General features: G+C 34.8%; 1 protein-coding gene across 1 annotated transcript; it reads left to right on the forward strand.

Moving 5' to 3' along the window:
- The first annotated feature begins 2122 nt into the window (after positions 1-2122).
- On the forward strand, positions 2123-10392 carry LOC148939645 (uncharacterized). Its single transcript, XM_089106806.1, has 3 exons — positions 2123-2206; positions 8528-8631; positions 10187-10392. Exons 1-3 carry the CDS (start codon positions 2167-2169, stop codon positions 10388-10390), a joined length of 348 nt encoding a protein of 115 aa, XP_088962932.1. The 5' UTR covers positions 2123-2166; the 3' UTR covers positions 10391-10392.
- The last annotated feature ends 229 nt before the right edge of the window (positions 10393-10621 follow it).

Consider the following 10621-nt stretch of genomic DNA (forward strand, 5'->3'; position numbering starts at 1 on the left):
GCTAGTTTCCCTCCAATTACTTTGGACTCTTAAAAAGGCAGTAGAACCTCCAATTTCAAGCCTCCTCCGAAGTTTATGTGACGACCTCTTTCATATGAAGTGCCTCTGAAAAAACCTTATAATAATAAAACAGTGAAGCCGTATGGCCTTTACTATAGGCAGAGCTTTAGCGTTGCCTTTGATGAAGATCAGGGAACTGTCCAAGCAAGACTATGATAGGACCTTTTGAGGTCATTGCCAACTTTCACAAGCATCTGAAGGTGAGTGTATGGTGAAGAAAACACATAATTTTAGTCTTCTGAATTATAGGACACATCAGTCTTCTGACAATAGACAATTGTTTGGCAGCTATGTTCTAATTACCATGATCTTTCAATGGCTTTAACCGTCCAGTAATTTTGCACAACTGTGTTGAAACTTCAGAAGCAAAGTTGATTACAGTTAGACAGAATTCAAGAGGTAAACTTTAGCGTAGCTTTGTAGCTCAATCACATCAAGGACAAAACAGATAATTAATTATATAAGTCCAAGTATTTTCAGCTAATTCCCATCTTCAAGAAGACTTTATCAATCCACCATGTCCAAATGCCAAACGATGTTGAATGCAACCGATCATAGCACAAAAGGTGCCGACAAGTTTTTGGAAATTACTGGAAGGTGCCCAGTCGTACTTAATGCTACACACTGGAACTCTCTCCATCGTGCAGTAAAGTTTGTTGTTGTCACATCTGATGCAAAACGTTTTTCAGTGCCTGTGAAGCACTGAAGCTTCCAAAGTTGAAGCCAGTGGAGAAGGATCTGCTTAAGGAGTATTTGCTTATTACAGATCCATTGTGCCAAGCCTTGGATTTTTTCGCAAGGCAAAAAATCGCTATATTGGTGCTGTTTTGCCAGTACTTTATGGTTTGGAGATTAAACCAAAATGATTCACAATATCCGTATTCTCCAGCATGCTTTGCCATTAGTAGAGGCCATTTTAGGTGGTTTGTGTGAACGCTTCTCGCATGTTTTCTCAATGGAATTGGAAGAGAAAGCATCCCGTGAACTAGTCAGAGCTACTTGCTGTTACCCGAGTTTCAAATTATGTTTAATGACTCCAGCCTTGCAAGGAAAAAAAAACGAATAATAGACATAGTAAACTTAGAAATGAAAAAAGTAGCCATGCTGGTCCCCAGTGATGAGCTGGCTGAAAGGGCTGAGAAGTCTGGTACCATTAAAAGTAATGATTTATATTCGTTTATGGAAGATGATAATACTGTCAATGATCAAGAATTAAATATAGATACTAGTCTCAAAGCTGAATTCTTCAAATTTCTTCAAGACAAGAGGGGGACCCTCGATTCTCTGAAAGACTATCCGAAAGTTGGAAAACTGTTTAAGAAATTTAATACCAATTTCCTATCTTCTGCACCTTTTGAACACCTATTTTCCGCTGCAGGAGATGCATTGACTGCAAAAATAAACCAATTAAAAGATGCTAAGTTTGAGAAGCTTTCGATACTTAAATTAAACAAAGATGTCATGACTCTTTACTAAAATAGAGACTTTTTTTCAGACATCGTTTTTCAAATTTGTGGGACATTTAACTATTTTATTGACCATAGTGCTGTGGCATCGGTTTAGGCAAACATTTCATGGTTTAAGTTCAGTCTTCATTGACAGATTTCTGGGGCCAGATTCCGGAATTCGGACCAAGGAAGACCAGCCATCTGTTGACGGATCTGTTAATCTGTCAAAAAATGACTGGTCTTCGTTGGTCCAGATCCCTCCTGGATAAAGCCCTGGTGGTACTAGAATGGAGTTCCTTTTCACTTCTCCACTGGAAATAATGGAACAACTAATGTCAGTTTCTTTCCGGACGACTTAACCATATTCTTTAACATGCAAAAAAAATCCTTCAAGCCATGTTCTTCCGTGCTTAAGTACTGATACTTAATTACAGTTTTGGTTGAGTACTTAGTGCTTATACTTGAATAATTTTTTGGAGTATATGACCCAACACTACTCCTTCTCCCGCCATGACTACTTATTCAGCATTAATTTAGCGTTAATCAAGTTGAAAGGAAGTAAGTTGTAATTTGGCTCTTTCGTCTCTACATTTGGCGTTTTCACTTTTCTACTGTTTCCTTAGGTACTCAAGAGATTATGAGCTCACAACACTGGTGAATGTCCAAAATTTTGGCCAGTCTTGTTGAAGTCAGAACTGGTAAGAGTTTCAGGAAATTTTCTTCATCTTGTGATGGCTACCTTTGACTTGTGTACTTAAAATGACCTTGGCCCTTGCCATACTTAGAATTATATGGCCTAAGCTCTCAGTGTTGGTTGAATTTACATATTTCCTTACATTAGGCTTAAGCTAGGAAACTTTTAATAGGCCTTGTATAGCCTAAATTTGTTAAACTCATTACCAATGGTTTATTCATTAGATGTAATAAGAAAATACCACTTGGTGTAGCTCTTAATGGTCTTTGTGTAGGCTAGGCCGTATAATATTCACCACCTCTGGCAGTTATATCCCACCCCCCGCCAGCAGGGCCATCATGTATAGGGGGGGTATCCCTAATGATTTTGGTCACTTGGTAAAAAAAAAGGTCAATATCTACCAAATCATATTATTGAGTTTGGACTAAAGTGAATGCACCATTTTGATGCCTTTTTTATGCTGATTACAAATATAATAGCGTAAGCATTTCTATCGGAAATGAATTTCAGCCCCCCCCCCTCCTATATATGCCAATTCAGGGTTAGGTTAGGTATAGCCTATATATAGGGGGGGGGGCTGAAATTCATTTCCAATAGAAATGCTTATTATATTTGTAATCAGCATAAAAAAGGCATCGAATGGTGTATTCACTTTATTCCTCATAAAACTAGAACTTTAAAAAAACAAACTAGAACTTTCAATTTCCAATCAAATGAGCCCCTTTGAAGTTTACACAAGCATTCCTTCCATAAGAAGCATTTATATCCCTAGTGTATAACTTAAAACACCTGTCTCTGGGCCCTGAAGGGTTGTGTTGACAAATAGTTGGTAAATATTTACAAAATTGTATTACTGAGTTACAACTAAAGTAAATATACCACTTGATGCCTTTTTTATGCTCTTTATAGCCTAGGCCTAAATATAATCATTTTGGTCAGAAATGAATTTTAGCCCCACCCCTATATATACCAATTAAGGCTATATATTTGCACAATCGGGGGGTGGGGGGAACGTTTAAACTTACCTCTCATTTAAATCAGAAATAAAATTATCCAAACGCCCAATGTGCAAATATATACCCTGAATTGGTATAAATAGGGGTGGGGGCTAAAATTCATTTCTGAAAAAAATGATTATTATATTTGTAAAGAGCATAAAAAAAGGCATTGAGTGGCATATTCACTTTAGTTGTAACTCAATAATATGATTTGGTAAATATTTACCAAATAGTTTTGTAAAATTGAGGTGCTTCATGCCATAATTTTTCCAGTGCCATTAGAATTCTTTGTTTGGTTGAATAAATTGTAAATATTTACCAAATCATATTATTGAGTTACAACTAAGGGGAATATACCACTTGATACCTTTTTTAATGCTCTTTACAAATATAATAATCATTTTTGTTGGAAATGAATTTTAGCCCACACCCATATATATACCAATTCAGGGTATATATTTGCCCATTAAGGGGGGGGGGGGCAAGTTTAAACTTACCTCTCATTTACATCACAAATAAAAATATCCCCCCCCCCCTAATGTGCAAATATATACCCTGAATTGGTATAGGCTATATAGGGGTGGGGGCTAAAATTTGTTTCTGACAAAAATGATTATTATATTCCTAAAAAGCATAAAAAGGCACCAAGTGGTATATTTACTTTTTATTGTAACTCAATAATATGATCTGGTAAATATTCACTGAATAAAAACCATGGAAATACTGACATGTCATCTACTGAAATTTTGAACTTGGTTGGTAAAACCAGCAGATTTACCAACTCCTGTTGTGATTTTGTAGATGGTGCCACAATTTTACACTTTGGTTAAATAAACAGCATTAAGATAGTGACATGATGTATACACCTAAAAGTACTATGCATAAGTAAATATTATAGTTTGGTATTTATTCATTAAAACCAGCAATATGTCTTACAAGTAACTTTCTAGATCTGACATAATATGTTAAGTTTGTCAATTTTTATATTTTGGTTTCACAGCTCTTTTCCATTTTTTCTCTATTAATTTAAAATATTTTCCAGCTAATAAGGTTCTTAACAAGTTAAAAATAAAAAAATGGAAATATGAAACCTGTAACAGGTAAAAATTGAAAAGGAATAATAACATCAAATTTTAAAATAAGAGATGTCACTATAGATGAACTAGTGAAACATAAAACAAACAAAATTATCACAAATGAGAGTAGGGCTACTATCCTTTGTAAATCTTGGTTGGTAAATGCACTGGTTTTACTGACTTGTGCAGTGATTTTACATATTGTATTTGAAACAGACGTTATGCTTTTTATCAACAAAAAAACAGTCTGTAAAAATGACCAGCCAGTTGGTAAAATCTCTTGCTCCCCCCTCCCTCCCCCCCCCCAACGTTTTGGCTAGTAAGAAGACTGCTATCCAGGGGCAAATCTCCAGCATAATGATTTGCTTGGTGTTTTCCAGAGAAATTTTCTATGGATTGTTCTGGGTACCTTGCTGACTCACTGTATTTCAAACAGTAGGCTGTACAAAAAGTGTGGTTCAATCCTGCTTTCTAGAGCTATAATGAGAGAAAGGCTGAGATAGCTAGGGCACATCCTGCAGATGATGGATGACACATTGCTAAAGATTGTCCTTTTTGGCCAACTGTCTAGGGCTAAACCAAAAGCAGGTTGTCTGTGGGTGGAGTGGGAGGATGTCATAAAAAAACATTCAAGGGAAATGGGCACTTCCTGGGAGGGTGTAAAGAGGGAGGCTTAAAATAGATTGGGATAGAGGAGGAGTGTGTGTAGTTGTTCTGGCCTCAGGCGGCTTAGTGCTGTGGTGAGTTGTATCTTGCCTAATTAATTTTTGACTAACTTTTCAAATGTTTAACACTGTGACCCCTTAAGAGCTCAAAATGGAATTTGCCCCAGAAGGGATGATTGAATTTGGAAAAAGCATAAAAACACCAAGCAGTTTATTCAATGTCTTCCTAGTTAAATTATATGAATATGTATATATTTACCAATTCAACAATTATCCACACTAATTTGTTCCCAAGTATTGTCTACTAATCCTATATCTTTGCATATTGTGCCATATTTATCTTACAGATAGAGAAATAGCTATTCTAAGTAATAAGATTAACAATGGATCTTCACTATCAAGGTTCTTGCTTCATTCTTGCAGTGTGTTGCTACAGCAAGGTTTGATCTCTGGGTCCCATATTACCAAGCTAAGGTTAAACCCACTGCATCACTACAGGACAAATGTCTATTATAAGCTTCTATCTTTTCTAATTTCAAGAATTCATGCCTTTAAACTTACTCTAATTGGTCAATCATGATTATTGAAAGTTGAATATAGCTCAACTTACATTATTGAACGTAAGATATAGTACACCCTAGTTGTGCATAATTTCAATTTTGTATGTGTTCAACTCTAATTTGTTTAGGGTGTTGGCAATATGCTAGTTATAGGAATCCACTCAGAAAGAGCAACAGCTTCAGCAATTCCTACTAGTATTATTGGGCCCCTGTGTTTACTTTAATCATGATATAAACAGATTTACAATTTATGGTCTTTAATGCATTTATGTATTTGAATTTCTTTATGTGCTATGTAGCTATGGGTACCACATTTTCATTAGCTGTGTTTTTATGGGTTCATGTTTGACTAAGCATATTTCAAGCAGTAAGCTGTATAGAAAATGTGGTTCTGTCCTGCTTTCTAGGTCTATAATAAGAGAAGGATTAAGATAGCTAGGTCACTTTTTGCACATTAAGGATTACAGGTTGCAAAAGAAAAAGAAGGATTACTGTTTTGCCTCCCATCTAGGGCCCAACAAGAAGCAGTTTGTCTTGGGGGTGGGAGTGAGAGTGGTTGTAAGAAAGAATTTAAAGGAAATTGGAAGTTTTTGTGAGTGGGTAAAGAGGGAAGCTTTGAATAGATTGGGATGGAGGAGTAGCATGCACAGTTGTTTTGGCCTCTGGCTTTTGGTTCTGCCGTGAGTTATTAGTAGTAGTAGCAGCAGTAGCTTATTATTGATAAAATATGAATTGCTTACTGCTCGATTCTAATTAATTTTCTGCTCCCTTGAGCTTTTTTGAAATCATCTCACTTTAGGCTGATTATTGAAACATGGGCACCACTCCCCTTCTCAGATTTTTTCTTTATTTACAGCACTGATTAGACTAGCACCTTGTCTGAAGGAACTGTAGGGTAAATAATCATATCTTGGATGCAACTACATTTTGGACATAAGTATGACTAATTTAGACCATGATTAAAGTTGGTTTTATGGCAACATTTGTAAAAATGATTCAGCTGCATTTTGGTCAATGATTTAAGTTTTAGTGTTTCTAGTAAAAAAAATAAGGGCTAACTCATTTTCTAAGTGTAGTTAAATTGAACAGCAGTTCAATCTTTGAAAGTGTCTGTTGGTAAAAATGTACCGTTTTAGTATATCTTGAGGAAGAAAACAGAGGTGTATATAAATCTGTTGCCTGTTTATTTTCTTTGGGTTGCTACATATTACTTAACTGCATGAAAAGTGACTAGTTGCTCAACTGTTTGTGCAAATACCATGTGCAAAAGACTAATATTTATGGCTCCTACTAGAACTATGCAGGTTTTTGAACCTTATTTTACAAAAGGGAGATTCAAGGTTGATCAATACAATTTGGTAGAATTCTAGGTCAGCAGCTTTTGACTGTCTTGGAAATTTGCTGATATAGGTGAGTGAATCAGTCTTTCAGGAATGGATCTACAGTCCAAATTAGGGCCAAGAAAGAGGTATTGAACCTCATATCTCTGCCCCTCCATTCAATTGTAAGGCTTTAATGGTAAAACCTAAAAAAGGGACAAAAAAGGTAAACCTGTAGTTTGCTATAAATCATTGCTTTTTGGATGATACTTTCTTTAATGTCTAATTGTACTCGTGTAGGAAGCTAATGAAGAGGAATGATGAGAATATTTACATTCACTAATATTGGTCCTAATATCCAATAAAATGGCAGAATTTTAACCCCTAACACTTAGCAAATTCATTCACTACTAAAAATATAAGCTAAAATAATTTAGCTAAAATTAAATTATAAATATAATCTAAGATCAAATAAGCTAATATAATTAAAAATAAAATAATTTAAAATAATAGATGAAAATGATAGTTTATAATGTTGATAACTTCAAATAATGTTGAAGTTTTACTAATTTAGCATATACCTGAAACTTCTCAACAATAAGGGAATTATAGGGGAAAATCTTTAAATTGCTTTTTTGCATTTTAATTGTTTCATATTTGGTAAATATGTTCAAGGTTTTCTTTTTAACCCTTTTCTATATCTTGTTATAACTGAAGCAAGAATATATTCAAAAGAGTAATTTCGGCTTTACATCTGGAAGCCTTTATCAATAGAAAAAAAAACTAGCCCCCCCCCCCAAAAAAAAACAACAACAATAAAACACCATAAAACATACAAACATACAAGAAAAGCAAAAGGAAAAAAAATCCAATATGGTAGAGAACCAAAAAACAAAGCACTAAGGTAAAAAAAAAAAAATGTCTGCTTTATGTGTAGGCTACTATTATATATCTGAAGTATCTTTGGCATGGAATTTGACATAGCACACTTCTTGCTTTGTTACCTTACTGTTTTGTGCTTTGGTTCTCTACCATATTGAATTTTGTTAATTGTTAGTTTTTTCTTTTTGCTTTTTTTTTGTATAAAATTTTACTGTGTTTTTTTAGGCTAGATTTTCTTTTTCCATTGATGTACTACTACAGCTGCTAACAACTCACTGCAGCACCAAGTCCCCTGAGACCAACATTGTTGCGCACACTCCTCCATCCCAATCTATTCAAAGCGTCGCTCTTTACATCCTCCCAAATAAGCTTTGAAATAGGGATTAATCCATTTATTTGACAGTGAATAATAGATACAAAAGTCCAGATATCCAGCTGAGGTTAGGACTGGCCTGCAAAGAAAGCATTTTTTGGGGAAGGGGGCATTGTAAATAATTTCTCCACAATCACCACGCAGGGTGTACTTTAATGTATCATTCTACATAAATGAAATCGGTGCCGGAAAAAAGTAACGTGCGTCCGGCTTTTAGGCCCCAAATCAGCAAATCCTTAGTTTCCAAGTAAATTTATGGCTCATCGTCAAACCTAGAGGGCCTTAAGTACAATAGAAAAAAAGAGAAGGAAACTGCCATTTTTGAAAACTCCAATGTGTCATTAAACAGTAACGTCAAAATTTGTGATCTGTGTAATTGTATAATAATTTGTAAGATGTAATAATTTGTATAATTTATTTTACTTACTAAATAACTGTTGTTTATTTTTCAGTTAAGATGTTAGACCTCCTCATCAAGATCTTTCAACTATTTTATGGAGCCTTCCTCTCGTGGCTGGGTCAAAGAGAGACCAAAACTTGTAAACAAGTCTACTGGGTAAAAATTATATTAGATTTATTTGTATTAAAGACTAATATTGTTTTGTAAAGTATTTAATTATGGTCAATTTGACCTCTAAATGGCTTTAATTTAAAACAGTTTTATTTGTTTTTAGTTTCGCTGAAAAGTGCTAAGGAACAGGAAAAAGAAGATTTTATACAGCAGAAGTATCTTAAAAACTTAGAAAATAAAACACAAATCCATTTGTGTCGAAAAGACTTCCATATGAGCCTTTGCGATTTTTGGCAGTAGCAGGTGCCAAATTAAAAAAAAAAAAATACAGAAGAAAAAAAATACAGGTGAATAATCATCAAAATTAAGCTAAAATATATGGCACCTAAAAGTTTAAGAAGGTTTGGCTATCCTTTGAAAGGACAGTTGGCTTTTGGAACCAACAAATTCTAAAGTAATTGAGTTTTTACAGACGAAAGCATTGTCAATTTTTACGAGTATCTTTTTCTTATCTTCCAAGTGTAAAACTACCATAAATCATCATTAACAAATAAATGAAATCTAAAACTAACAGAAATTACATTAGATAGCCAAGTCAAACTCAAAAGAGAAAAAATTAAAAGGAGTATAGCTGACAACACCCATGTCTTCTTCAGACCAGAAAATAATTTGCTCTTTACTTAAAAAAGAAATGTAACCGTGTATTGTCAGTTTGATATACATATTTTGACATCTATTACTTATAGTCTTAATACTTCTTTATTTGTTAAAGTAAAAAAAGGGATAACATTTAAAGTTTTTTTTTGAGTAAAGTGCAAATTATGTTCTGGTCCTGAGGAGGTGTGGGGGGTTCGTTGGTTTACCCATATATTTCCTACGGTTGCATCCTATGGAGCAGTAACTTCTTATACAACTATAGAAGAGTGCCATTTCGACAAAATAAAGCTGTTAGTTAGAGCAATTGGTAGGTATGTCCAGGATATACATGACACCTGTGCTTTTCGTAGGTCCCTGAAGTTCCTTAATGCAGGTCAGATAAGAGATTACCAAGCACCAGTATTTGTGATTCAGTGTATGAATGGTTTAACCCCTGATGTTTTTAAGAGTCCTTGCTAAATTAATAGTGACCTGCATAACTATGGCACTAGGCAAAGTGATAATATAGTGACGGGAAGGTTGGGAAGGTAAGGGTGGACAGGGGCTAAGGTAGGGTTGGGAGGGCAGGGTGGGAAAGGGGAGGGGGAGTTGAGTATTAAAGAGCGATGGAGAAAGTTTTCCCCTCCTCAATACTTTGCTCTTTACGCTAAAGTTAAACAGTTTGTCCAAATCTTCTTAGAACAGCTCCTGAAACACAAGAGCTGTTTAATTAGAATTGGAAGCTTTCCTTAGTAATGCTAAAAACTTTAGCGTGAAAGGCAAGGTGGTGAGGAGGGGGGACCCCTTCAGATATAGAATACTGTCTGTTCGTTTTGAGTTTTAATTGTGCTCCTTACTGTCAATTGAAAAAAAAACTGTGTTAACACATAACACACAGTTTGAAACTTATCCCCCCCTGCACAAAAAAGAAGTAAAGCTGCGGTTTGAATGGAGTTTCTTTTAGTTCATTCTGGCGGTCACTTCAATTTTAAGCGAAGTGGCTATTTTTATCCGTCGTTTTGATGTCATCTGCGTAGAACTGACTGAATTTGATTGGACATCTTCGTATCCTGCTGAGTTTATACTCTCAACATTGTATTTCCCGTTTATATTCAATTTACTCGTGTTTCCACATTTCGGCAGATGTTATCTCGCAGGCAGAAGGTAAGATTAAATTTTAATTTGATCTGAGCTTTTATAGCCTTGAATTTATTTCAATAAACTAGAATTTCATTGCTGTAAACCATATGCGTCTTGACTGACGCAGTAATGATAATAACTGTTGAAAGATCCATCAATTCAAGAATTTATTTTACTGTAATTTTATTTCTATTTTCAATGCTGTAAAAACTGGAAAAGAAAATATTTGTAATATAATTCGTTTTTAGTTAAGCACCAA

The sequence above is a fragment of the Artemia sp. Qi Xiang Cuo genome, chromosome 21, assembly GCF_049724085.1.
Source record: "Artemia sp. Qi Xiang Cuo chromosome 21, ASM4972408v1, whole genome shotgun sequence".
Taxonomy (NCBI): domain Eukaryota; kingdom Metazoa; phylum Arthropoda; class Branchiopoda; order Anostraca; family Artemiidae; genus Artemia; species Artemia sp. Qi Xiang Cuo.

What these genes read in the sequence shown, in the direction of transcription:
- LOC148939645 (XM_089106806.1), top strand. Translation starts at nt 2,167, where the DNA reads ATGTCCAAAATTTTGGCCAGTCTTGTTGAAGTCAGAACTG. An exon ending in TCTTGTTGAAGTCAGAACTG is followed by an intron (nt 2,207 to 8,527) that starts GTAAGAGTTTCA and finishes TTTATTTTTCAG; the next exon opens with TTAAGATGTTAGACCTCCTC. An exon ending in CTTGTAAACAAGTCTACTGG is followed by an intron (nt 8,632 to 10,186) that starts GTAAAAATTATA and finishes AGTTTCTTTTAG; the next exon opens with TTCATTCTGGCGGTCACTTC.